This window comes from Musca autumnalis, unplaced genomic scaffold (assembly GCF_047663935.1).
Source record: "Musca autumnalis isolate F117 unplaced genomic scaffold, ASM4766393v1 scaffold_1, whole genome shotgun sequence".
NCBI lineage: Eukaryota > Metazoa > Arthropoda > Insecta > Diptera > Muscidae > Musca > Musca autumnalis.
This window is the reverse complement of record NW_027411644.1, coordinates 254,107,154-254,135,012: the sequence shown is the minus strand read 5'-3', so window position 1 is coordinate 254,135,012 and position 27,859 is coordinate 254,107,154. Positions and strand designations below refer to the sequence as shown.

The 27,859-nt window shown below is 34.3% G+C and overlaps 4 protein-coding genes across 7 annotated transcripts in view; 2 read left to right on the top strand and 2 right to left on the bottom strand.

The window, feature by feature from the left end:
* LOC141389361 (general transcription factor 3C polypeptide 1) overlaps window positions 1-7,614 on the top strand; it is a 36,452-nt gene extending 28,838 nt beyond the window's left edge. For both annotated transcript variants that reach the window (XM_073960779.1, XM_073960778.1), the window contains 5 exons: window positions 5,511-6,247; window positions 6,317-6,470; window positions 6,538-6,959; window positions 7,024-7,295; window positions 7,357-7,614. In XM_073960779.1, coding sequence (XP_073816880.1) covers window positions 5,511-6,247; window positions 6,317-6,470; window positions 6,538-6,959; window positions 7,024-7,295; window positions 7,357-7,472 — 1,701 coding nt within the window. In that variant the 3' untranslated portion in view covers window positions 7,473-7,614. The remainder of the gene's footprint in view (window positions 1-5,510; window positions 6,248-6,316; window positions 6,471-6,537; window positions 6,960-7,023; window positions 7,296-7,356) is intronic.
* A 2,351-nt stretch (window positions 7,615-9,965) lies between these two features.
* Window positions 9,966-13,236, bottom strand: IntS11 (integrator complex subunit 11). The gene is made up of 3 exons (XM_073960777.1): window positions 12,850-13,236; window positions 10,814-11,788; window positions 9,966-10,754 (listed from the first exon to the last, which is right to left on the bottom strand). Exons 1-3 carry the CDS (start codon window positions 13,061-13,063, stop codon window positions 10,150-10,152), a joined length of 1,794 nt encoding a protein of 597 aa, XP_073816878.1. The 5' UTR covers window positions 13,064-13,236; the 3' UTR covers window positions 9,966-10,149.
* Window positions 13,237-14,062: 826 nt separating this feature from the next.
* Window positions 14,063-19,170, top strand: Wdr24 (WD repeat domain 24). Its single transcript, XM_073960804.1, has 8 exons — window positions 14,063-14,479; window positions 15,994-16,441; window positions 16,611-16,811; window positions 16,874-17,218; window positions 17,283-17,364; window positions 17,423-18,049; window positions 18,114-18,299; window positions 18,525-19,170. Exons 1-8 carry the CDS (start codon window positions 14,377-14,379, stop codon window positions 18,879-18,881), a joined length of 2,349 nt encoding a protein of 782 aa, XP_073816905.1. The 5' UTR covers window positions 14,063-14,376; the 3' UTR covers window positions 18,882-19,170.
* Window positions 18,951-26,229, bottom strand: Gnpnat (glucosamine 6-phosphate N-acetyltransferase). 3 transcript variants are annotated; one of them, XM_073960840.1, is made up of 6 exons: window positions 24,320-24,404; window positions 23,756-24,188; window positions 23,414-23,624; window positions 19,966-20,093; window positions 19,836-19,897; window positions 18,951-19,779 (listed from the first exon to the last, which is right to left on the bottom strand). In XM_073960840.1, exons 2-6 carry the CDS (start codon window positions 23,771-23,773, stop codon window positions 19,488-19,490), a joined length of 711 nt encoding a protein of 236 aa, XP_073816941.1. In that variant the 5' UTR covers window positions 23,774-24,188; window positions 24,320-24,404; the 3' UTR covers window positions 18,951-19,487. The 3 variants fall into 3 exon arrangements, with proteins under 3 accessions (XP_073816941.1, XP_073816942.1, XP_073816940.1); XM_073960841.1 differs by lacking the exons at window positions 23,756-24,188; window positions 24,320-24,404 and adding an exon at window positions 25,821-26,229; XM_073960839.1 differs by having other exon boundaries at window positions 23,756-26,201.
* Between the last annotated feature and the right edge of the window lie 1,630 nt (window positions 26,230-27,859).

Here is a 27,859-nt window from a genome sequence, read left to right as displayed (position 1 = left end):
TATAATCCATCTTTGAACTTGATTTGTTGTATTATTTATTTATTTATTCAATCAATAACATTTCGAGTCCTTTAACAGTGGTGAATACTTAAATATAAAGAGTTTAGGAACACATTTCCTTTTCTACTTAGTTATGATATTTATTTGTAACATTAAGAGATATGATTTAGCATATTTATGATGTTTATGTAAGGAAAAAAAAAATAAACCTTACTATTGTATTGACTAGATTTGGTGGATTTTTATGTTAAATCCATTTATGAAATGATTTCATTAATGTGAGCATAGCACGAGGATAGACATCGTGCCTCAAAATTGGCCCTAGATTTCTCCAGTTTGTCTTTTACTAGTGGGAATCCAGATAGGGTATGCAGTCTTTGCGTAGAATAATGCCAAGGCAGATTAAAAATCATTTTTAATAATTTGTTTTGTGCAATCTGTAATTTCTTGACGTGGTTATTGGCTACTGACGAAAATAACGGTGCACAATAAAACATTATTGGCAGGAAAATTGATTTAATTATCAATTTCTTGTTTTCTTTGTTTAAACCGGATTTACGGTTTATTAGTGGGTACATAATCCTGGTAATCTTATTCATTTTATCGACGACATATGAAATGTGGTCAGCGAAATTGAGTTTTCTGTCCAATATAACTCCCAAGTATTTAACGTTTGCTTCCCATTCAATGCTGTGATTTAGAAATAGTAGTGGTTGTTGCGGCAAATAACATTGTTTTCGTTTTCTTGAAAAATAGATGGCTTGTGTTTTATCCGGATTAACAAGAATTTTCCACTTTGTAAAATAATCGTTTATTTTAACGAGAGCTTCTTGTAGTTGTACTGTTATGGTGTTCGAGTGCATTCCAGAACTAATTATAGATGTGTCATCGGCGAAAACAGATACAACGCAATTACTTAATTGAGGTATATCTGCAGTGTAGATGTTATACAAAATTGGAGATAAACACGAACCTTGAGGACATCCACTTGGTATTGTAATTTGCCTGGATTTAGAATTTTCAAGGTGCACACAGAAGGATCTCTCTATTAAGTAGCTGTGTATAATTTTTGTAATTTGAAGGGGAAATCCAAACTTCTCCATTTTGAATATTAAGCCATTATGCCAGACGCCATCAAAAGCAGCTTTTATGTCTAATAACACCATGCCGGTAGACAGTGACTTGTTAAAATTGTTTTTAACTATATTTCTTATTTTAACTAGAGGATAGCATGTGTTAAGGTGTCTTCGAAAACCGTATTGTTGTGGTGGCAATATGGTGCGCGTCTCAATAAAATCATTTAGATGTTCCTGTATGATTTTCTCAAAAATTTTACTGACAGATGACAGTAAACTAATTGGTCTGTATGACTTTGGATCATCATAAGGCTTGCTTATTTTATGAATAGGAATTGTTTTTGAAAGCTTCCATTCACGAGGAAAATAACATTGTTTTAAACAGGCATTTATTATGTTTGTTAGATATTTTGCTCCAGCAATTGGCAACATTTTCAAGCATTTGTTGCTAATCCCATCCATACCAGGCGCTTTTTTGTTTTTTAATTTTTTAATTAAACTTAAGACTTTTTCAATGGACGTGAATTTCAGACTTTGTGGATCTGGTCGTGCATTCCTTATGTAATTGACAGTATCATTTACTTGGTTAATGGTATTGACATCGCTAAGTGAGGAAGATATGTTATGGTTGTTTAAAAACGTTTCAGCTAAGACCTCACATTTTTCCTCTTGCGTAAAAACCATCTTATTATTCACTTTAAGAGGTGGAATAATATTTTTCTTTTTCCTCAACACCTTTGATATTTTCCAAAAAGGAGATGAGGCTTTTTCCATTTCAGTTAATTTTTTATTCCAATTCTTGTTTCGAAAATGGGATAATTCAATATTAATTTTTTTACTAAGCACATTCATTTGGTGTCTGTCATCTGAATCCCTAAAACGCTTCCAATTTCTTTTATAAATGTTTCTGAACTGAATCATTTGATTTAAGTTTGTGAGAAATATTACGATATGCAAAGGTTAGACCAATGTCAGTCTCTCCTTTCAATAGTTATTGTGACTTCCAGCCATTTTTGTTCATGCCGTCACAATTTTTTATAGCTTTTCGACCATTATCTTAGGCTTGGGTAATTATCTTGGATTTGCTCGCGAAAAACATTATATTGCTGTAAGCAGGACTACAAAGAGTACCTTCGGTAGAAATTAACAAGTAAAAAAGTGTCAGTCGACAGATATATACCCTCAGCCATTGTGAAGTGAAACTCTCAAATACGGACAGATCGAATGTACTTAAGGTCTCATCAGAATTTTGCGGCCCTTTTTGGACATTTGAACTTGCCGACAGAAATCTGGATTAGGAATTAACTGCACTAAGACACAAATGTTGAACATTTGTGGGGGAGGTATACTTAGGGAGGACCGATATGGGCCATTTTAGAAGTTAAACTAAATTTTGACAAAATATTAGGAGATCCAAAGTGACATTTTTTAAATATTGGGGAGAAGCACCGGTTGTGGACCGGTATTGCCCCATGAAACTAAGTTTGGATATAATATGACGATGACCAAATGTTGAACCAAATCGGTTGAACAGTTCGAGAGTTATCGTGCTCTCCGACCGCCACATATGGTGACATAGGGATTCTTTTTCCTAAGAAATATGGACCTGCCCCCGAAAAAACTTTTACCGTCGTAATGGAATTAGCGATTGCAAATCGCTTCAACAAAAATCAAAGTGATTCAAGAGCAGGTCATAAAGCGAACTTATCCGAAATTGTGTGTGAGAGGTACCAGAAGGAGTAGACAAATATAGTCCATATTTGAACCTGATCTATATCTGGTAGATATATTAGGATGTGCAAAGTATGGATTACATCGGTCACTCCCTTCAAGAGTTATCGTGCACACAAAATTTCCGAACATTTTCGAACTTTTATGGGGGAGGTACCGGAAGGAGTGGACCGATATAGCCCATCTTCGAACTTAAACTAAGTTTGGACAAAATATTACGAAAGCCACATTGATCCGTTCGAGAGTTATCGTGCGCTCCATCCACTACACACGGTGTTATAGGGGCTTGCATCTTTCAGGCTATTTTCTCAGGAAGTATGAACTTGCCCCTCATGAAACTTGTACCGTCGTATGGGGGGCAATAAATACAAGTTGTTGCAACAAAAATCACAACGATTCGAGAGCAGGTCCTAATTTGAACTTATCCGAAATTTCGTGTGGGAGGTACCCGAAAGAGTGGACCGATTGAGTCCATTTTGGAACCTCATCTAAGTATAGTAGAAATTTCACGATGTGCAAAGTATTGGTCAAATCGGTTACTTCCTTAAGGAGTTATCGTGCGCACAAATTTTCCGAACATTTTCGAACTTTTGTGGGGGAGGTACCGGAAGGAGTGGACCGATATAGCCCATCTTCGAACTTAAACTAAGTTGGGACAAAATATTACGAAAACCAAATTTTGGAACGAATCGGTTGACCCGTTCGAGAGTTATCGTGCGCTCCAGCCAGGCAGACAGACAGACGGACGGACATTGCTCAATCGACTCCAAAGTCTCTGAAACACATTTCGTTCAAACATACTTGGGGTCTAAAACCATTATTTCGATGAGGCACATTTTGCCCATATGAAAGTGTATATACCCTCGTTAGCATAAATGCTGAGGGTATAAAAAAAAACGATCCTCAAACAGTCCTTAATCTGCACTTGAGCGAAAATTTCGGCCTTTGTGAGAGAGGTACCCGAGGTTGTCCAAAATGGACGTGCCAAGTTCGTGTCATTAGTCTTTTTAGTGTGTGTCGACATGCTGTCATGTGGGATATATCCGAAGGAGTGGGTAATTTCACAGTTTTATGCTCTGTAACTTTGTCCGTCTTCTCAGAGGATGGTCGTTTTACAATTGGCTTAACCACTTTGACTTTCTCGCAGCCTGTGGAAGTTTGTAGACCCGATTTTTCCTCCGCTATACCCTTGCCTTTCGCTTTTGAGTTGGGCTTGTAGGCAGACCTCTTCGCCAATTGTTCTGCTTTACAAATGTCGTTAGGTTTATGAGTAGACCCTTTAGCTTTCTTCATTCACTTCCGGGTTGGTTTCGGATTCGAAACAGAGATTGACTCCACATTTTTGCTTGGGACAGTATGTTTCGCCAATCCTCCTTTTTTGCTTGCTGCGCAGCTTCCTTAAAGCCTTCTTAGTTTTTTCTCTATCAGTCAATGATTCTGTGCCGATATAAGACCAGCTGGGCTTGCTACCTGTTGAGCACTTGAGTCCATAATCCCATCCTCAATCTTACTCTCATCGTCCCCAGTAGACTTGGCTGGTGTCCAACTCGTCGTCAGTTAAGGTCAAATTGAATAACATGTCTCCGGGGGTATGTCCTCGTTTTTCTCTTCTGGAACAAGTGTTTTCAGTTGGTCGAGGAGTTCCGTACTGTCTTCTAAGCTTTCAACAATAGTTGTTGGTATCCCGTGTAGTACGTTCCCGCCCAAAGAATTACAGGTTTACAGCTATCTTGGCTTTATCGTTGTCATTAGAGGCGCCCGGTTCATCATCTTTCCAATTGTTAATGTTTTGTGTAGCAAGTATAGCTGTAGGAGCATTGGCATCAAAACCTAAAACAGCTGGATCACACCCGCTTGATCTTGACGACACATGGCTTACGGTCTCACCAACGCTTGCCGCCGGTATTGGGTTATTTAGGCACTGCACCGTAACTTTATTCCTTTTATTTTGCCTCCAAATCGTAGTTATTAACTTTAGGGGAACTATCCGATATATTTTTGATCCATGGATCCCAATGGATCCACATAATGTAGGTAAGAGAGGATTTTTCTGATGGTTCAAAAGATCCCCAAGAATAAAAATGTATGTTAAGTCAGTTATGTCAGAGGTTGTCCTCAGACAGTTATGATTTAACATGTCAAAGCCAGCCAGTCGGGAAGACGCGCCCAGTAGAAACATCCTATCCCTCCCGGCACAGTTACTCCCTTCAAGAAATATCGTTCGCACCATTTTTGCGGAACATTTTTAACGTTTGTTGTGGAGGTAGCCGGAGGAGTGGACCTATACATATATTACATAACGATGTGTAAGGTATGGCCCAAATTCCCTTTGAACGCTATCGGTCGCACCAGCCAGCCAGACAGACGGACGGTCAGGGCTAAATCGATTTCAAATTGTCTGTAAATGATTTCGTCCAAACAAACGTGGGGTCCAAAACTATTATTATGATGAGCTTAAAGGCTGAGGGTATAATAAGTCCAGATTTTAATATGTTAAAGTCGATTAGAGCTGTAGATAGGTATCTTCTAAAATGTCCACATATAAAAGTCTATTAACAGCCCGGCCTCTAAACATCCGCGTTTAAAGGTCTCTTTGCAACCAAATTGCAATTATATTAAAAAAATTAAGGTGCTCTTTGTAATCCCCTAATATTTAACTCAATCCCACAAGTTTAATTCCAAAATATTATTTTTACTTCACAGATTCGTGTTAAATTCCATCCTGCCAATCTAAGTTATAAAATTAACTACACCCCGTTTGATTTGATTTCAAAACTACCCTGCAGATATTTGCATTTCTTTTGTGCTCTCGATTATATTGATCAAGAAATTGAAATCAATTTTAGTAAACTGCAACGTGAGGAAGAAGATGGACAGATTGTCATTGAATGCCCATTTAAGTGTATATTTAAATCCGCCGATTATCTATCGGAAATAAATCGCATCGTAAGAGAAAAGAAATCAGTATTAAATTCCTTAACAGAAATGGCTCCGCAGAAGCTATTAAATTTGGCAACAAGTGGTCTTTCCATGAAGGTTTACACGTCAAATCTATTGACATTAATACGTATGCTGGAATCGTATTGGTATGAAAAGGAAATGCAACATGAACGCAAAGATCTGGGTAAACAGGCGAGTGCCTTGAAATCGACCAATACCATCGATTGGAATGAATTGTGTAATGAAATTTTGCAATTTAACGTTAACTCGGATGATGATTTCGATAAAACCGATGAATATGAACCGACGTTGAATAAAGATGAACGCGTGATTAGGGCACAAGATGTATTTGTGGTTAATTTGCCTCTCATACAAATAAAGGCAAGTAAGGAAATAAAAGAGGAGCCGGATACAATTGATTACAATGGTGATTTAAGGGTACCAAGGAAAATCGTATTTACCGATCAGCAAAGAGAGGCCATATTGAAGCGAATTTTAGAGTGAGTATTCTTTGTTATAAAGGATTTAAAGATACATGGCTTTATAAATGTTATTTTTATGGAATTTAGCGAAGCCTATTGGAAATACAATGACAAGACTATCAGCAGTGTTAAACCAAGAATGATCGAATGCAATTTCTCAGATATGGAACAAAAACATTTGGAAGAAATTCACAACTTTATTGAAAAACACAAACTTGGGGTATCCATTTTGGATTTACAGGTTTGTAGTGAAAATTTAAATTTCCAAAGAAAACATAATATTATGGTATTTGTATTACGCTCTTTAGAAAGAATTCCCTTATGAACAATTTCTTCTAAGGGCTCTCAGCTTCTTAGCTTCCGAATATTTAATTAAAAGAGTTGGGGTGGCTAATTTTATGTATGTTCATAAAAACTATGTGAGATCATGGGTGGTACACACTTTTAATTTGAAGAGGTTAGACAGAGAAAATTTGGGAACCTCAACAGCTGCTCTGAAAAGATCCTATGAACAGATGAGTGCTGGAGAGGAGAAGGAGAAAGACGATGCACCGAGCGAGGCTAAAAGAAAAGCCACCGATAACAACGCTGACGCTGAAGAAACAAATGCAAGCAACGAAAAACAAACTGAGGCTCCCTCAACGTCCACAAAAAGAGTTTCCAAACCGGTTAATCGTTTCAATCCCAATGTGGTGGAAAGTAATATGAGTATTAATAACACCAAAGAAAGGTAATTTAAAATATGTGGTATCTAATATATAACATTTCATTCATAGTGCCCTTTAAATTGATAGAGAGGTCATTGTCATGAAACCAGTACCTTGGATACGTTTAAATGGTTCTATCAATCGTAGAGTTTTGGATCGTTGGATGGGTTCAATACTCACGGAATGTATTGGCCGCAATGGTTGCTGTGTTATAGATATATGCATGCGTTTTTCTCATATGTTTCCCACTGATATTATGTTTCTATTGGAAATTCTAAGTGAAATTGGTTGCTTGCAATTAAAACAAATGCAACGAGAACCTGTTGATATATTTTCGCAATATGAAAATATCAAGGAATGTAAGTATACATAGGTAAATTTTTAAACGAATAGTTGCGAACAATTACCTTACATTTTCAGCTCCAGTTCCATTTGTTTTTGATCCAGAATGTACTTACATCCAAACTCATGGCGATGCTTGCTTGCGTTTTTCTTTGTTTATTGGCAAAAAGAAATATTCTACTGAATTTATATAAAAAATGTAATAAGGGCTAATATCGAATAGATTGTGTTATTGTATTCTTTTTTAATGAGTTTTACTTAACTCGTTTAACATTTCAATAAATGATTTTTCCAGGAAATGGATTTATTTAGATTGTAATAACTAAAAATCAAAAATGTATATCATAATTTTAAAGGGGTAGCATGATCTGGGTTACAAGTATGCTACTGGATTAATAACGATTTGTTTACAAAATTTCTCAACTAGAAAGTGAGGGTGATGAGCTTCGTGGTACGAACCCTGAATATCCAAGAATCAGGGAACTTACTATTGAAGTCAACAGGCTAGTACGCCAGCACAAGCGGAAAAAGTAGCTAGACCAACTTTGGGCAACGATTAAATAACTCTCGAATCCGGGAAAGAAATGATAGAAAGGCAGTTAAGGTGTGACAGTGACCGATCTGAAGATGTTATCTGTTTATTGTACGTGATAAGGCGAAGAGGAACCTGTGGAACCTGTTATGCTGTATAAGAGCCTGCTCATCACAGATGGATCCGAAACGCAAAACTATCCAAAGTGTTGAGCCTACACGGAATCTAAATGGTAGTGCTTAAGCAACTGAATGAATGCGGAGTTGAGTATTTGACAAGTGTTCTCAACTTATCGTTAGCGATTCATATTGTACCAGGAGGAGCCTGTAATGTAGGCAGATTGGTTCCGCTACTGAAGCTAGGCAAATATGCCAGCCGAGGTGAATCGTTCAGACCGATTTCTCAACTTATCGTTAGCGATTCATATTGTACCAGTAGCCTGCAATGTAGGCAGATTGGTTCCGCTATTGAAGTTAGGCAAATATGCCAGCGGAGGTGAATCGTTCAGACCTATTTCGTTTTTGTCACCCGCAGCTAAAATTATTTTTTCAAAAATCGTGGATTTTTTAAAGAATATTTTTTCAAAAATCGTGAATTTTTTAAAGAATATTTTTCAAAAATCGTGGATTTTTTAAAGATTATTTTTTCAAAAATCGTGAATTTTTTAAAGAATATTTTTTCAAAAATCGTGGATTTTTTAAAGAATATTTTTTTTTCAAAAATCGTGGATTTTTTAAAGATTATTTTTTCAAAAATCGTGGATTTTTTAAAGATTATTTTTTCAAAAATCGTGGATTTTTTAAAGAATTTTTTTTTTTTCAAAAAATCGTGATTTTTTTTAAAGAATATTTTTTCAAAAATCGTGGATTTTTTAAAGAATATTTTTTCAAATATCGTGGATTTTTTAAACAATATTTTTCAAAAATCGTGCATTTTTTAAAGGACTTTTTTCAATAATCGTGAATTTTTTAAAGAATATTTTTTCAAAAATCGTGAATTTTTAAGGAATATTTTTTCAAAAATCGTGGATTTTTTAAAGAATATTTTTTCAAAAACTGTGGATTTTTTTAAAGAACATTTTTTCAAAAATCGTGCATTTTTTAAAGAACATTTTTTCAATAATCGTGGATTTTTTAAAGAATATTTGTTTAAAAAATTGTGGATATTTTTAAAGAATATTTTTTAAAAATCGTGGATTTTTTAAAGAATTTTTTACAAAAAATCGTGGTTTTTTTAAAGAATATTTATTCAAAAATCGAGGATTTTTTAAAGAATATTTTTTCAAAAATCGTGAATTTTTTAAAGAATATTTTTTCAAAAATCGTAGATTTTTTAAAGAACATTTTTTTCAAAAATCGTGGATTTTTTAAAGAATATTTTTTCAAAAATCGTGGATTTTTTAAAGAACATTTTTTTCAAAAATCGTGGATTTTTTAAAGAATATTTTTTCAAAAATCGTGGATTTTTTAAAGAATATTTTTTCAAAAATCGTGGATTTTTTAAAGAATATTTTTTCAAAAATCGTGGATTTTTTAAAGAATATTTTTTCAAAAATCGTGGATTTTTTGAAGAACATTTTTTTCAAAAATCGTGGATTTTTTAAAGAATATTTTTTCAAAAATCGTGGATTTTTTAAAGAATATTTTTTCAAAAATCGTGGATTTTTTAAAGAATATTTTTTCAAAAATCGTGGATTTTTTAAAGAATATTTTTTCAAAAATCGTGGATTTTTTAAAGAATATTTTTTCAAAAATCGTGTATATTTTAAAGAATATTTTTTCAAAAATCGTGGATTTTTTTAAACAATATTTTTTCAAAAATCGTGCATTTTTTAAAGAATATTTTTTCAAAAATCGTGCATTTTTTAAAGAATTTTTTTTCTAAAATCGTTAAATTTTTAGAGATATTTTTCAAAAATCTTGGATTTTTAAAGAATATTTATTCAAAGATCTTGCATTTTTTATTATTTTATTTTTTTTTTCAATCGTGTTTTTTTTTCTTCGAATGTTGTTAAGTTGTGAAGAATTATTAATCCGAAAATATAAAATGTGCGCTCAGTAAGGGTTAATATTCTCATTCCTTAAAGTTTTCATTCCAGAACTACTGCAGCCTAATATTTACAATACAGATATTTATGTAGCTGTATTCTTCATTATTTTTCTTTGAAAAAATATAAGTTTTTATTTCATATGTGGTCACTTCCTTTTCATATTCATCAAAAAATATACAATGTAACGTTCTTTTAAATGATAAACTAATAGCTAGCATTCAAATTCTGTGGAATGCTTTCAGTTAAAAAAAAAAAAATAAGGGAGAATCTTATGTTGTCCTCCTCTTCCTCAACACATATTTTGTAACAAATTCAATATGTATGCTCCAATATCTTCATCTTGATTAGTCCAAGTAATTAACAATGTCTTGTGTTTTGGATCTTTTTCGTCTTCTTCGATTTTTATCTCCACAGTCTCCACAACAATTGTACAATTCTCTTGCATTGCAACAGTCCAACCGGTTAGTTTTTCCTGCAACAGAGCCAATAGCTTTTCTCCCGTACGTATTTTTGGTCCAGGATCATCCATTTTTACTTTAGACGTGAAACGCATAACATGTCTATTTATGCCGATTTCTTTTAAAGCTTCGGTGAGATTTTGTAACATTATGCGATTATCTTTCATTACCAATACGCCGTGAATTAAACGTCTACGTTTGGGGTCGGGTGGCTGAGCATTGTATATGCGTGTTTCCGCCTTAAGTAATGAAACTGAGGCATCTACGGGGATTTTGACGGGAGTGGATATGACAGATGTTTCACCATTTGCCGGCATATATGTTTCAATATTGAATTCTTCACGTATTTTGTTACGCAAAAATGCCATTTTTTCTGCCTCACCATGAACCAACATGACATTTTTGGGTTCGCAATTTTGTATCAGTTGCATTATACCTAAAATATTAAAAGAGATTAAATAAAAAGGTATTTTTTCAATTTCCATGTACACTTACCCTTTGCATCTGCATGTGCCGAAAAGCTCATGTATTCGACCGACATCTTAACATCCACAACTTGACGATTTTCAAATTCCACCTTTTTGGCACCACTTAAAATCTTATTGCCCACTGTACCCTGTACACAATAACCAGGCATAATAACCATATTGTTCTCATTAGGTGCCCATTTTTTAAATATTTGCAATGACAAACCAGCATGTAACATACCCGGCGTTGCAAACACCACCATAGCTCCAGGATTATCAATATAAGTCTTGTCGAAGGGTTTAATGTGTTTAAAATCGAACATATTACGATGCACAAAAGTCTTCCTGATCTTCTGATTAGTCCAAGTAATAAACATTTTATAATAGGTATTGGCTTTCTCGGTTAAACCCAAAGCAAAGTATATGGGATACTTTAGATTCATACGTTCCCAATAGGTTTCCAACAAAATACATAATTCCTGGGCTCGGCCCAAAGCAAATACAGGTATTAAAACTTTACCTCCCTTTGATACACATTCATGTACTTTCTTCAAGAAATCTCTTTCACGGCAGCGCTTAGAATCTCGTATGGTGGTGGCATATGTACTTTCAGATATCAACAAATCTGGACGGCATTTGTCAATCCAGGCAGCACCCAAATGTCGATCAGGAGTCATATTATAATCACCCGTATACACAACTGATTGGGAACCAACACGTATCCAAAACATTGCTGCTCCCAACACATGGCCAGCATAATAGGCTTTTATTTCCAGTTCACTGTCAACCATTACACTTTGATGTAGAGTGACGGCTGTCACCTTTTTCATGCAATCCTTTATCATTTGAGTGGTAAAGAAATTCGATTCTCCTTTACGTTCAACAGCTACTTTACGCATATCTTCAAGAAGTATGGGAGCTATGGCTTTTGTGGGATGAGTCATGTAGATGGGTCCAGAATATCCTACCATTTCGGACATGTAAGGCAGAGCTCCACAGTGATCTGAAAATTTAAATCAGATATTTCTTAGAGTATGGTGGGGGTATTAAATCTTTTTCAAATTATAAGGTCCTCACAATGGCTTAGAGGTCATTTCTACCAACAGTGTTTTTACGTCATGCCTCAGGCGAAATTGATAAGACAACCCTCCGAAATGTGGAATGTTACTTGTAATACATTGCGTGCTGGGTAACTTCATTCTTGAGAGTTTTTCAATCAATTGATAGTTCCAAAGCATAAGGCCAGTATCAAAGCATATCCATAATCCATAATTTTTTGATATTCTACTTGCAAAATTTCAAATTTTGTCCGAAATAGTTTCGAGATGTATTTCCGGCTACGTCCCTGCTAGGAACAAGCCTGGATTTTGAAAATTTCAACTTTGAGCAAAATGCATTATTTGCTTAGAAACAAGTCCAATTCATGGGCTCCAGCTTGTCCGTTTAAGTTATTATTGTTAAATTCATTTTGTATAATTGTTTCTTTCGTTTAATACATTAATGGTACGCATTGTGAAGACTTGCATATTTTTAAGAAAAAAATCGTAAAAAATAGTTAATGAAAGAATGATAGAGCTCAGCCTTGTAGGCTAATTTTGGAGCACGCTCTTTATAATAACTGTTCCACAAACATCCCAGACGGGACTTAAGACTTTCACAAGTGCAAATCTAGGGAATGGAAACAAAACTTTATTTTATATTATTAATTTTTCTCTAATTAGCTGGCCTTCGGCTACATATTTTTGGAACTTTAAAGGCCTATATATCGGGAAGTATGGACTTCCCAGAGATAATATATTATTTTTGTGTTCAGCACGACGAGACCTACCAAAGAAATCGGGTGTGCGCTCGTATTCCTGACTTTTGCCAAGTTTTACATGGCTGAAATACTCAGGAAATGTCGCCAACATTACTGAGGGGTATTTTGCCACGCTCCTTGGGAAACAATTAAAACTCTATACAATAGTGATCATAAAAAGGAAAGAGAGCAGCAGCCATCATTATTACTTTCAATAGTTAACAAACTAAATTTTGATTTTGGGAGGAAACTTGTGGCCTACTTACCCAAATGAAAATGTGATATTATAACACAATCGATGTGACTGGTTATTGGTCCATCGGGAACAATATACGAGAAATCTGGAAACCGTCTTTCATCATTGTAGCCCATATGCATGCCACAGTCCAACATGATATTTTTGCCGCCCATCGACAACAGTAAACAGCTTCTACCCACATCCTGACCAGCACCCAGAGGTGTCACTTTAATATCGGGCATATTTCACAATGAAATATGCAGCGGATATAAGATTTTTTATTAATATTTTTATCGGGAAATGTTGGCTTTGTGGAAATCTTCTTTTAGTGCTAAGTGCAAAATAAACAAATTAAAGAAGCAACAGCTGATTTGAATTTTTTTTGTTGTGGAGGATGAGAGGTAGAGCTGGCAAACCATCGATATTCCCAACATTAGATATTTTCGATATAATATTTTAAAATATCGATTGCTATTGATATTATCGTTAAGTTGTCAACACCCTTAATTTGGAGATGAAAATGGCGGAAATGTCAATGCTTTTCGTTACATTTTGCACAAGCAGTTCACAGAAATGTAAAGGAGAGTAAACAATTGCTTTTATTTTATAAGAATATTAAAAAATACGTTTTACTTTTCCGAAAAATGTGTACGTGTGACTACGGACTTACTACCTCACACACAAAACCGAAAAACAGCGAAATTTCTATTTATTTCAATGTATTTTAGGTTGGCGGTTTTTGTTCCGATAATATCGATAGGCAAAACTATCTATCGATATTTAATTTTTAAAAAAACAATCGATTTTATCGATATTGCCACCGATTTTTTGCCAGCTCTAATGAGAGGTGTATGGCACAATTACCAAGGTAGATACATCAGCCCAGCTAATCCAATTTGAGAAACGTCAAAACAAGTTGTTGTAAAATGAATTCGTCGCTAAAACATACGGCAAATTATAAATTTATTTTTTTATATTAATAATTTTAGCACACTATGCTATTAATGCTGAATAGCGGACAAATAAATAATTATTTTACCGTTTAGACTTCATAAATATTGGTTTTGTTTGATTAAAATAAACGTTGTATATCAAAGCGAATTTATGTTTTTCGCCTTTTTACAAATTTTGACATTCCAGTCTATTTTGTTATTTTCAATTCGATCAACTAGCCTGATGCATCTACCTTGCTAATTTTGAGAGGAGAGACGTCAGCTGTTTATCGAATTAAACCGACTGGCGACATATCAAATTTGATGTTTTTAGTGTTAAGTGAAAAAACTATCTGCTTTATTTAAAGTAAAAGGCATAAGTTTAAAGATTTAATTGGAGAAAGGAAAGTCAATTCTGTGTTCTCCATGGAAATTGCCCTCGTATTTATAATTTTATAAAATTTCCATAATAAACATTTTAGTTCTCGTTGTTATCGATAACATTGAACTTCTGTTTGGGCTCTCTCCCTCTCTCTTTATTTCATCTGTTTTGTAAACAGTACAAGAATTTAATTTGTAAACATTGGAAACAGTCAGGAAAGTAAGGTGGAACAGTGAGGAGAATGTTGGATGAAACCGTGTCCTTGCGCATTTGCCAGGATGGACATGCAAATGCTCTAGCTCTGAACAGAGATTGCAATCAAATTGCTGTAGCTGGAAGAAGCTGTAAGTCCTTTTGAAAGTCTGCAAATTTTAGACATTTTTTGATAAGAGGGAATTGCAAGAACCACCCCCCGACAGACGGGAGTGTGCTGGACAAAAGCTGTGCATTGGAATGCACTGAAAAGAACATACCTTTGAGGAGAAGAAATTGGGCTTATCTTTCCTTTACCGACCCACCTCAGAAAATTATGAAAAAAATACCACAGATAGTGCTTTTTATCCCGATTCCAACCATGTATTGCTTTTGTTGCGGAAATGTATACTTCCCGAGATATGGGCCTCCAAAGTTCCACAACGGCCCTAGTCTAAAATGTTGGCAAACCACCGCAGAAAATTATTTAAAAATTACCACAGATAGTACTTTTTACAGCGAATCCAACGAAAATATTTAATTTAAAAGAAAATTTTGTTCCCATTCCCGAGATTTGCACCTGTCCATAGGAGAAAGTCTTAAAAGTCTATTTAGAGAAAAATAGGTTAGGGTCTTTGTGGATCTTTTGAGGCCCATATCTCGAGAAGTATACACTTCAACAAAAGCAATACATCGTTGGATTCGGTGTAAAAAGCACTATCTCTGGTAATTTTTTTCATAGTTTTCTGCGGTGGTTTGCCAAAATTTTAGACTAGGGCCATTGTGGAACTTTGGAGGTCCATATCTCGGGAAGTACACATTTCCGCAACAAAAGCAATACATCGTTGGAATCGGGATAAAAAGCACTATCTGTGGTAATTGTTTACAAAGTTATGTTTTGCCAAAGTTATAGGTTAGGGCCATTGTGGATTCGGGCAGCCACAAATTTTCTTACGCATCGCATTTTTCTTACGCATCGCAATAGAGAGTAACCCCCTGTTCCGGAAATACGTAGGTAGTGGATCCTGAGTCATTTAGATGATTTATCATATGAGCACAACTGATCCATGGGCATCCAGCCCATAGCGGCGGCGTAAATAAGAACCGATTTACTAGTTCAATATGTTGGTACGCTCCTCACTTATTTAGTCCAAAATGTGGCATTGGATTCAATAGTTTAAATATTTAGATTGAAGATTAGATTGGAGTTGTATGAGGTTGCCAAGGAAAAACTTCTCATTGAACTTTTTTCTTTGCTTACCTTTATACTTCGAGCTGACGATTGATGTTTGGGTATAAAAAGTTTCTTGTTGAAGAAGTTATTGAAAAATAACTTCGGTGGAGAATATCCACAAACAAGAAACAAGGAAACTGATGAGATCCAATGGCGTGGATCGAAACTATAGTATTCCCTGCCTTACCCCTTGGCGAACAATGCCAAATTTTTTCCACTAATAAAATTGTTGTTTTAAAATATTAAAACAACAACAATGGGATTAAGCCAGACTATTTTGAAAAAAAAACAAGATCGTCCTTAGTGTTTACTACTTCGACCCTGGATATATCTCCCCTTGACCCTTCTGGGATGGTCGTTGAAATAGTATTTTTAAAAAGTTCTATATCATATTTTGAATACGCCTATTTTTTTTAAATTATAATTTTTCAGTATTAAAACTCTTCGCTATTGACAGCGATGATGGAGGTTTCACTGAGGTTTGTAATATGCGTAGTGGCAAAAATCAAAATCTTAGTTATTCATCCAACGATGTGGCGTGGAGTTCTTTGGATAATAATATTTTGGCAACTGCTGCAACAAATGGAGTCGTCTCTGTATGGGATCTTTCAAAATTTGGCCGACAAAAGCAGCTTTTGGTTTACAATGATCATCAGCGTACAGCGCACACAGTCACATTTCACAGTAGCGAAATGAATCTTTTAATATCTGGATCACAGGATGGTACCATAAAATGTTTTGATACACGATGTGATAAGGCTGTAAATACATTCTACAGCAATTCAGAGTCAGTACGTGATGTTAAGTTTAGCCCACATAGTCCACATACTTTTTCGGCAGTTTCGGAAAATGGTACTGTACAATTGTGGGATTTAAGGAGGTAAATTAAAATTCTATGGGGGTTATTCTGAACGTAAATTCGCCCTGAGTTCTCTCACGCTATCCTTTAAGTTGAAACGACCGAAAGACAAAACTCACGTTGAATTTTCGTTCAGAATAACCTAACCCCCTCATGAATGGAAGTGTTTTTAAATGAATATTTTTTACAGAGCCGACAAGTGCATATTACAGTTTACTGCCCACAGCGATCCAATTTACACTTGTGATTGGCATCCCACAAATAATTGGCTGGCTACGGGTAGTAGGGATAAGCAAATAAAGATTTGGAATATGGATGGTAAAGCTTCTTTAGATCATACCATACACACAATTGCTGTTGTGGGTCGTGTCAAGTGGAGGCCAGAGAAGACGTAATGCTTTTATAAAAAAAAAAAAACAGTAGAATTTAATGATAATCATTAATTATTTATAGTTATCACATTGCAAGTTGTGCTTTAGTGGTTGATTATAGTATCCACATATGGGATATTCGACGCCCATTTATACCATTTGCCTCATTTAATGATCACACAAATGTAACCACTGGTATTGTTTGGAAGGGAACCGACACAAACTGCTTGATCTCAACGAGTAAAGATTCAACAATTTATAAACATGCCTTTAAGGATGCTTCAAGGCCCGCCCTTAAAGCCAATGCCCAAGGCGCAAGTTTGGGAAGAAAGGGAGATATATCGTTTGCAAATAAATTAAAATATTTTTTGCCGGTAACTGCTGCACAAGTTGTTAAGGCAAATAGCAACAATAACAATAATATGGTGTAAGTTTATTTAATTTAAACATACATTTTTCTATGCTCTTCTAATCTTGTTTCCTCTTTTTAGGACACGACAAAGATCCATAACTGGAACTGAACAATTTCATATTGGAAAATCTGACATGTGTAGATTCCTATTGAATTCATCGGTAAGTTCATGAATTTGATGTGCAACCGTTTTCATTCAATATTACTTTGTTCGTTTAGTACACCGGCTATGTAGATCCTGAAATTTCAGTACAACTAAAGGAACACGAATGCTTTATTGGCTGTGCCAAAGAGCTTATATTGTCTGGAAAGAAGTTATCAGATATTTGTAAACACAATGCCAGTGTGTGTCGGAAATATGGTAAACACAATGCCACAACATTATGGTATTTTGTTGAGATTGCCTACGGTTCAAATGATTTGAATAAACTAAAATATGAACATCGTAATTCATTTTCTACACAAAAGAATTCACAAACATCACGACGTCCTACACAGGTTGTAAATACAGACGTGCTAAAATGGGATCACAATGAAAATAATAATGTCAACGGGTCCGATAATGACACAGAACTTAAATCTCAAGATGATGATCTTATGGATCATCTTAATGGACCAGGTGGTAAACAATTTTATCCATCATATGGTTCAGTGATATTGTCTGAATCACAAATTTTAACTGAAATTACATTTGATAATTTTGATAATCTACGTAATGGTTTTACATATGTTGGACCACCGGATATTTCTAAAGCTTTAGCACTGCCGGAAACGACACTGCACTGTGATGTACAGGCGGCACGTCCACAGTTGGATATAAAGGCTGAAGATCGTGATAAATCACCGGTATGAATTAAAAATCAGCCTAGATATTATTAAAAGTTTTAACAAATAGTTTGGTTTATTGTAGCCTCCCAATATGCCAGTTGAATTAAAAGTTTCAACTGTTCCTCCTGTACCACTCTGGGAACCTCACCAGTTTATAGCTGATGCATTATTGCTGCAAAACGATGTTGGCGATGTTCAAACTGCTCTATCGGTGCTAATTGCTATGGGTGAAAATCGTAAATATTTGCCGATAAATGAGGCGTTAATAGTAAGTAAAAGTTAAATTCATATTATCACAGTTTCTCGGATGAGCGGATTTTGTTAGTTTCTGCTCAATTTTGGTCTTTGCCGGGAGGACTAAGAAGACCCCACATTACCTTAGTTCAGTTCGGCCTTTCGAGGCGGGTGTGCATGCAATTGCACCACGTTGGCACTCAATAAAAATAGTAACCTAACCTATTTTTTTATTTCATTTGTTTCCCCTTCTTTTTAGGAACATTGGTTTCAAACCTACATCGATCAATTACATCGTTATCAAATGTGGAATGAAGCATGTAGGGTAATAAACCTTTCCTGGCTGAGATCTGTACGAGAACTTAATCAAAAATCAACCACAGTGCATACAAACTGTGGTGATTGTGGAAGACCGCTAGGCGGAAGTGTGGGTTGGTATTGTCAGAAGTGCAAATCAATGCGTTTGGCTAAATGTTCAATATGTGGTCTAATTGTACGCGGTCTTTATGCTTGGTGTCAAGTTTGTTCCCATGGTGGACATCTACAACATTTAATGGCATATTTTGCTAACAATTCAAATTGTCCAAAATGTGGCCATCTTTGTGAATATAATTGAACAACAAATATATAATTAAGGTACACTTCCTACACTGTCAGTGTAGAAGTTAATTAAGTTAGATTACAGTTTTTGTTTTGTTTTTCATTACTTATATTATTTCTATATTTCTGTAAACCTTTATTAAGAAAAATATCCAGAAATTTTTACAAAACAATAGACATTTTTTGTATATAATTTTTCAATTGATAAATGTACTTTTAAAAGGCAATATACACACTACCTTCGAAAGCGGCATTAAACGATAATAAAAAGAGAAAAGAAAACACAAATAAAATATTAAACAAAATACATAATATGAAAAGAGATTTGGATAAAGTAGTGTATGCAAGTTAAATGTAAGTACTTAAGCACTTGAGTATAGAAATGCTTGGACGTTGCCCCTAACTACAAGCCAAGCCTACTATTTTGTGCCAGAACTGCCCTCAAAGCCGAAAATATATTGGAAAATACATTTTCTCTAACAAAACTTTGAGAAATCTAAACTTTAATCGTTGTTTCTTTTAGCTATTGCGGAAAAAAGGGACAAAAAAATTATCCCTTTTTTTGTAAAAGAAAACAAACAAATTAAAGTTTCGATTTAGTGGCAGTACTGGCGGCTAATTGTCAAGATGAAAATTCAAGGCTCACTGTTTGGCAAGCATCACCACCAGCAGGCATTGTACCATCAACATTAACCGATGTTGGTGTATTGGCTAAGGGGGTTGCTCTTTTAAATGCAGTCAAATTATTTTTAACAGCTGGAGATTCATCATAACGTATTGTCATGGAGTTGGAATTGCCTGGTATCAGGACATAACCCAAAGATTCATAAAATTTAATAAGTTTATCCTTGCAATCCAAAGACATTTTATAGCAACCCAAGTATTGAGCCAACAATGAAACGGTAACAACAATCCTAAAAAGAAAATAAAGGTAAAATAAATAATGTTTAGAAAATGCTAAGGAACTTACAGTTTTCCCAATTGTTTGCCGCGATAGGTGTCATTAACAACAACATCCTCCAAACGGCCACGCTGAAGAAATAATAAAAATTTAAAATAAATAATATTTAATTTTATATTATACTGGAGGAGTTGCTTACAATTGCACAGTTGTGTATGAATTTACGTTCAATAACTAATGAAGCTGCACCAATAATTTCATTTTTGCGAGTATCCTCAATAACAGTTACAAAATAATCGCCACTGGCTTTCATTTGGGAAAAGCGAGCTGAAAGTGATAAAAAAATATATTGATCTTCAATGTTACTGTTTGAATTTGAGGACTATTTAAAAAAGTTCACCGAGCCTCCTAGTCTTTAGCAAATCACCTCTTAAGAATTTTTAAACCGTTTACGTTTATCATTGGGTACTTCTAAAAACTTTAAAATCCACCTAAATATCTTCAAAAAATTATTTGAAATATTACCTATAAATCTTAAAAAATCATCGTTGGGTTCTTCTAAAAATCTTTAAAAAAATTCACGTTATTGTCTATTTTGTGTTCTCCTAAAAATCTTAAAAAATCCAGGTTTATTGTCTATTTCGGGTCCTAATAAAAATCTATAAAAAAATCCACGTTCATTGTCTATTTTTGGTTCTCCCAAAAATGTTTAAAAAATCAAATTTTATTGTCTATACAGGGTCCTCCTAAAACCTTAAAAAAACACCCGTTTTTTGTCTATATTGGGTCCTCTTAAAAACCATTAAAAAATCAAGGTTTATTGTCTATTTTGGGGTGCTTCTAAACATCTTTAAAAATCAACATTTATTGTCTATTCTGGACAATCCTAAAAATCTTTAAATTAAACCAAAGTTTATTGTCTTTTTGGGTCCTCCTAAAAATCTACATGTATATGTATGTATACATGTATAATTGACATTTATTTGCTTTCTTTGTATTGATTGAATAAATAAATAAATAAAATCTTTAAAGAATCCAAGTTTATTGTCTCTTTTGATTCATCCTAAACATATCTAAAAAATACACGCTTTTTATCTTTTTTTTTTTTGAGTGCTCCTAAACATCTTTAAAAAAATCCACGTTTTTTTTTACTTTTTTGTGTTCTCCTACAAATCTTTTAAAATTACACGTTTATTGTCTATTTCTGATCCTCCTAAAAATCTTTAAAAAAATCCAAGTATATAGTCTATATTGGGTCCTCCTAAAAATCTTTAAAAAATCCGCGTTTATTGTCTATATTGGGTCCTCCTAAAAATCTTTAAAAAATCCACGTTTATTGTCTATATTGGGTCCTCCTAAAAATCTTTAAAAAATCCACGTTTATTGTCTATATTGGGTCCTCCTAAAAATCTTTAAAAAATCCGCGTTTATTGTCTATATTGGGTCCTCCTAAAAGTCTTTTAAAAATCCACGTTTATTGTCTATATTGGGCCCTCCTAAAAACCTTAAATAATCCACGTTTATTGTCTATGTTGGGTCTTCCTAAAAATCTTTAAAAAATTCACGTTTATTGCCTATATTGGGTCCTCCTAAAAATCTTTAAAAATCCACGTTTATTGTCTATATTGGGTCTTCCTAAAAGTCTTTTAAAAATCCACGTTTATTGTCTATATTGGGTCCTCCTAAAAATCTTAAAAAAATCCACGTTTATTGTCTATATTGAGTCCTCCTAAAAGTTTTTAAAAAATCCACGTTTATTGTCTATATTGGTTCCTCCTAAAAATCTTTAAAAAATTCCCGTTTATTGTCTATATTGGGTCCTACTAAAAATCTCTAAAAAATCCACGTTTATTGTCTATATTGGTTCCTCCTAAAAATCTTTAAAAAATTCCCGTTTATTGTCTATATTGGTCCTCCTAAAAATCTTAAAAAAATCAACGTTTATTGTCTACGTTGGTTCCCCAAAAAAAAATCTTAAAAAATCCTCGTATATTAAACTCTTCGGGCCCTCTTAAAAATCTTTAAAAATCCACGTTTCTTAACGTATTTAGGTCCTCTAAAAAATCCACGTTTATTGCCGTTTTGGTTATATTTAATAAAATCTTTACAAAATCTAAGTTTGCTGCTCTCGTTGGTTCCTCTTAAAAGTCTTTAAAAATCCAAGTTTATTAACCCCTTTGGGTACTCCTAAAAACCTTAAAAAATTCATGTCTATTAACTTATTTGGGTCCTCCTAAAAATCTTTAAAAAATCCACGTTTATTGTCCATATTGGGTCCTCCTAAAAATCTTAAAAAGTCAACGTTTATTGTCTACATTGGGTCCTCCGAAAAAATCTTAAAAAAATCCTAATATATTAAACTCTTCAGACCCTCTTAAAAATCCATGTTTCTTAACGTATTTAGGTCCTCTAAAAAATCCACGATTATTGCCTCTTTGGTTATATTTACAAATCTAAGTTTGCTTCCCTCTTTTGTTCCTCTTAAAAGCCTTTAAAAAATCCAAGACTAATAACCCCTCTGTCCTCTTAAAAATTTGAAGAAAAAAATACGTTTATTAACCTCTTAAGAACCTTAAAAATTCATGTCTATTAACTTATTTGGGTCCTCCTAAAAATCTTTAAAATTCCACGTTTATTAACCTTTTTGGGACCTCTGAATAATCTTTAAAAAATCTTTAAAATTCCATGCTTTAAAATTATTGGGGTTATCATGAATGAAATTTCCCCGTGAGTTTTGTCTTTCCGCCGTTGCAACTTAAGGGAGAATGTAAAAAAATTCACGGGGAATTGCCGTTCATGACAACCCCCTATATGTTTTTCCTCTTTTAAGCCTCCAAAAGTTCGGTAAAAATACTCGTTTATTTTTGCTTTTGGAGCCCCCTAAAATATGTAAAAATAAACCTATAACCCTATTATTATGTCTTCTTTTGTAAAAATTTTGATTTTACGGACAGATTTATAGCGTTTCGATTAACTTATAGTTAAAAGTGATGACTAAATTTCAGGGAGGACTTCCTTGGCATTAACTTTTAAGTCAAAAATTATATTTTTAATACCTCCAAAATGGTTTATTTTGCGTTTTCAAATCCATCCAAGGCTTAAGATGAGTTGAAGCATTAAGCTCGGATCGGGACCAAATTTTTTCCACAGGTAGGTCTCGTTACCCTGATCACAAATATATATAACATATTGCGGCAGTACATTCTTCCCGAGATATGGGCCTCCGAAGTTCCGAAAATTCCCTTGTTAAATGTCGGCTACTTAGAGAAAAATTTTAATTTAAAAGAAAATGTTGTTCCCGTTCCCTAGATTGGCTCCTGTCCATAGTAGAAAGTCTTAAATCCCCGGCCGAAGGCCGGCTATATAGGAAAAATTATAATGTTATCCGATCTTAATGATTCAACTCAACTTGCTCCCCATCCAATAGTAAAAGAAAACATATAATAATGACCCTTATTGTCCTTATAAAAATCTTTATAACATTTCCTCATTCATTCATTCATTTTCCTCATAAAAATGATTTAGAAATCTTCTCTTTTGGACATTCTCAAAATATCCCCTTTTCTTTTCCGCACACAAAATTAAATCAAGTCTATGCCACATAAACACCTATGCAATCAATGCTTTGTTTACATGTATGTACTTACTTAAAAATTGTGTCCTTGAAACTGGTCCAACATGAGTCAATTGTGACAGCAATTGTAGGAAGCCACGATCATAATCTCCATCCTTCAAAGGTCTGACCTTCAACCAAGTTTCACCTGGACATGCTGCCGAAATGAAAGGATTGAATTTTGCTGGACTTTGATGGAAATCCAACTTTAATAATAAATCCGGATCATAGAGATATGTCTCCGTCTAAACACAACAAATAAACAAAAAAATATTAATACTGTTATTGACATTACATATTTATGATATTGTTAAAAACTGATAAAATCTCTAATACTCCACTTAAAACATTTGAAGTGTTTTCTTTTCTAAATTACCTGCAATACCCCAACCATTTTGTATTCAATTGTTGATAAGTTTTAACTAAATAACGCAATGTTGTATAAGCGAAACGAACAAAAAAGATGTCAACGTAACCACATACGAAACTCGTCTACTTGTACTAAAAGTCAAGCTCAACGCAGCAACCTACCTCTGCCAACTATGGACACAACAAACATATTGATACCGGTTTAAAATTTAAATTCCTTTTCTACCAATAAAACCTTTAGGTGTATAAAATGTACTAGTCTGAATCTGAATGACAGAGCAGGGCAACAACCACATAATAAAGCACAACAACAATTCTTTCTTTATCATTATTAAAGTCAGGTTTCTTTGCCCGTTATACACCATCATCACTTGCACTCTTTTCCACCCATACCAAATGTCAGAAGAAAAAGGTGTAACCGCTGTCTGTCTGTGTAGTGGCTTTGGTTTTCAGGTAAATCAAGAATCAAAGAAAGAAGGAAAAAATAATCTTTAATGAAAAGTGAAGGCTAAATTAAGAGTAAAAACCTGTCCCAAAAAAAATAAATAAATGACAACAGAACTAGAAATACTTTTTTCAGTTTATATGCAGTGTGAGCCGGTAAATATGAACTACAAAAATACTACAGCGTAAATGACTAAGAACATGACCAAAATAATATGAATTTGTGTTTGTTTTTTAATTCTAGTTCAGATTTCAATCAATACTTGGTTGGTACGCTATTGTGCCGTACATAAAATGTAAATTTTTATAAAGACCGGTTAAGATACATATGTATGTATATTGTTGAACGAAGCATAGTTTTATATAGGAAATAAAAATATATGCATTGTTATTAATATGCTGCTATATGATTATTCGTAGAAGAGGGAAGCTGCAATAAACTAATTGAACCATTGAGGCACATAAACTTGAAGATGCATAAACCAGTAATTTATGTAGAGAGGTAGACGGAACATTTATTCTTTGGCCCTACTTTTTAATAGGATATCAAACGCGCCTCATTTTAAGATATCTTGTTCCACTTTATCTTTACATCTGAGTTTTGATCTTTCCCATCTGCATGAACCGTTATTAAGCTCGTTATATAAACAATTTTAGCAGTAGCAAACTCATACATAGTCTGTTCCTTTACTTTTGAAAATGGTAAAACCGGCAAAAGTATTAAAAGTTGTAAACTACTTCCATATGAATTGTATTGTGTCTAAAGTAAAGGAACGCTTTTCGTGTAAAAAAGGTAAAACTTGAAGATTCTTGCACGTAAAGGAACAGAGCTACAATGTTGTAGCAGTAACAGAAGTAATCACATAATGTTCATAATCCTTTCGTGAGGAAGGTATCCGAAAGTATTATCTTGAAACTTTATGTTCATTTCGAAGACTATTGTGCTCATCAGTCATTTTACCCCATGCCGGCAAAGTTTTTTTTAGAACGTTTGGGCCATTATCGAAGTTACATTTTTTATCGCATTAATCCCTTGTGCCAGACTATGAAAATGTTTCACATCCTCTCTCTCCTAAAAGTGAAATAATTTTCATGTTATATTTTCTATGTCTGGCACAAGAGCAAGTATATATACCCTCGATAGCCTGTAGCTTGTTGGATATCAAATCTTGTATGAACACTTTGAATCGCCAACATTTGTAATCTCTACAAAAGGAAATCGAATCCAATTAGTTTCTTTCTTTAAGTTAGTGCCGAGGGGATGAAGTAGTTGACATCAAGTCGCAACATTTTCGCTTTTTCGAGGCCATATTATAATGGGGAACGACGAGAGTAGTATAGATGATCTCCTTTATAATTTGACATGTGCAGTCACCCACCCGTTAATCCTCGGTTGGACATCTGGTTCTGGCCAGACGCTTTTATATACAGTCAAAAATCATTACATTTACGTATGTTGTGACTTGTTGTTGTAAATGCAAATGAATAACAATTGCGACACCTTTATTTGAATTTCCAGCAAAATTACATTCACTTTTAAAGTGCAACGTGGACTTATATGCTCTACTTAAAAAAATGAATAAAACAAGTAACTTTGTTCAAAAACTTATTTATTGATAAAGACTTACCATTTCCGCCATCTAGTACCGTCAGTGAAGAAAGAAACAAATAAAGATAAAAACAGTTCCACGTTTGCAGATGTAGTCAAACAAAAATCACATTACCTCTGAAAATGTATCGTATTTTCAAAGTGTTTACTTTTGCTGGGTTCGGGTTGTAGTTAGAAAAACAAAACAATTGCAAACTACCCGCCGCAAATATTTTTCGTTTACTACTCCACAGCTCTTTCAAAACACAACTATTTTGTTAAAAAAAACAGCTTCTTGCCTTTGTCTTTTGTTGCACTTTGCTGGTGCTTTCTTATTTGCCTGATTGATTAATTAGCGGAAAAAGAAAAAGTTAATAATTCGTGTCTGTTATGAAGGTATGCCTAAAAAATAAAAAAACAACAACTGCTGATTGTTGTTGTTTGTTTGTTTAGCGGTGGGTATGAGGGGGATAATGTGATAACAAACAGCTGTTGACAGAGTTGCCAAGACAACTCAGTAGAGAGTGCAATTTAAAAAGGCAACTAATACCCTAGACAGGCGGCAGCGTTTAACCCTGCGTTTACAAATGCCAGTATTGGCAAAACACATCTATGGAGTAGGAGGAACACTATGTGGACGGCCATCCGTTAATTTATGATATGGAAAGAGAATTATTTTTGTAGCAATGGATAATCAAATAATTTTCGTAGACAAATTTCTAGTACGTTTACTTATAAATCCACTCGATTTCAAATGTCAATTCCATAGTATATACATACGTCAAATAAATCGTAGTTCTAAATCCACTAGATTTTATTTGACGTATGTATATTGTATGGGATTGACAGTTTAAATCATATTATAAGTTCATAGTCTAACAGGCGTTTTCGATTGTTAGTCCTTGGTCACACTAGAGTGTTTCATTGAAACAATTTCTAGGTCGAGTTCCACAGTAGAGTGATATCATGAAGTTGCTGTAGTGGACAGCTCGATCTATAAATACCTAAAAGTTTCAATGAAACCACTCTAGTGTGACCTTCGACCTAAATTAAATCATATCCGCCAAACTTCTTGTTTGTCAAATCAGCTGACTTCTTGCAAGTTTTTGCAAATTGTTGTTCGATAACATTCTGCAAATTTTAGCTTCGAGAGATTTTAATTAGCGGAGAGAAGTTACTGAGAACTTGTAAGTACTTTTTACTTGCGAAGTTATCGTACAGACCTATTGTAGCGGCTACCCAGCCAGCAATTGGAAGTAAGTTTCGCACTCCCTCGTCTAAGAAGACACGCCAAGGAAGATCGTTGGTGAATTACACAATTTCTATAGCCCTATTGTGATTACGTTTTATCGCGTATGCCGACACTTCGGAGTGACTTCTAAGTGACTTCCAAGGCGATTGTTTACATTTAAGTAATGATTGAACACATTTGAACAAATATAGAAAATTTTCTATTTCATGATTCCCTGCCAGCAATTGGAAGTGAGTTTCGCACTCCCTCGCCTAAGAGGTCACTCCGGAGACACCCCAAGGAAGATCGTCGGTGAATTACACAAACAATTTCTATAGCCTTATTGTGATTACGTTTTATCGCGTATGCCGACACTTCGGAGTGACTTCTGAGTGACTTCCATGGCGATTGTTTACATTTATTTAATGATTCATCACATTTGAACAAATATAGAACATTTTCTATGTGATGATTATATGAGACGGTGGGGCAGTGGTAATCACACTCGTTTTGCACTCTGAAGGTCCGGGTTCGCTTCACAAGTCAGGCATGGTAGAACAAATACAAGGTAAAGTTAATACTACAACAAATACAACTCGAACAACAACCACAAAGGAATTGGTTTTTGTTTGTAACGTTACTGCCAGTTGTATTTGTAAACAAAACAAGGAAATGTCTATAAATTATTGGAATTTAAAAAACTAATAATTTTTCACATTTGGTTCAATATTTTGGAAAACATGAATGAAAATTCGTTACATTTTTATAAATGCATAAATTCTCGCAGAAAGTAGAATTCTTGCAGAAAAGTTTGGGGTCGCTGGAAATTCATAGAAAAAGGAGAAACT

Excerpts from the sequence above, each read along its gene's own strand:
- IntS11 (XM_073960777.1), bottom strand. The coding sequence starts at position 13,063 with ATGCCCGATATTAAAGTGACACCTCTGGGTGCTGGTCAGGATGTGGGT. Across the intron at positions 11,789-12,849 it reads AATATCACATTTTCATTTGG|ATCACTGTGGAGCTCTGCCT; the intron begins GTAAGTAGGCCA and ends TTAAATTTTCAG. Across the intron at positions 10,755-10,813 it reads GGCACATGCAGATGCAAAGG|GTATAATGCAACTGATACAA; the intron begins GTAAGTGTACAT and ends TTAATATTTTAG.
- Wdr24 (XM_073960804.1), top strand. The coding sequence starts at position 14,377 with ATGTTGGATGAAACCGTGTCCTTGCGCATTTGCCAGGATGGACATGCA. Across the intron at positions 16,442-16,610 it reads CAATTGTGGGATTTAAGGAG|AGCCGACAAGTGCATATTAC; the intron begins GTAAATTAAAAT and ends TATTTTTTACAG. Across the intron at positions 18,050-18,113 it reads AAGATCGTGATAAATCACCG|CCTCCCAATATGCCAGTTGA; the intron begins GTATGAATTAAA and ends GGTTTATTGTAG.
- Gnpnat (XM_073960839.1), bottom strand. Across the intron at positions 20,094-23,413 it reads TTCAAGGACACAATTTTTAA|CTCGCTTTTCCCAAATGAAA; the intron begins GTAAGTACATAC and ends TATCACTTTCAG. Across the intron at positions 19,898-19,965 it reads TCATACACAACTGTGCAATT|CGTGGCCGTTTGGAGGATGT; the intron begins GTAAGCAACTCC and ends TTATTTCTTCAG.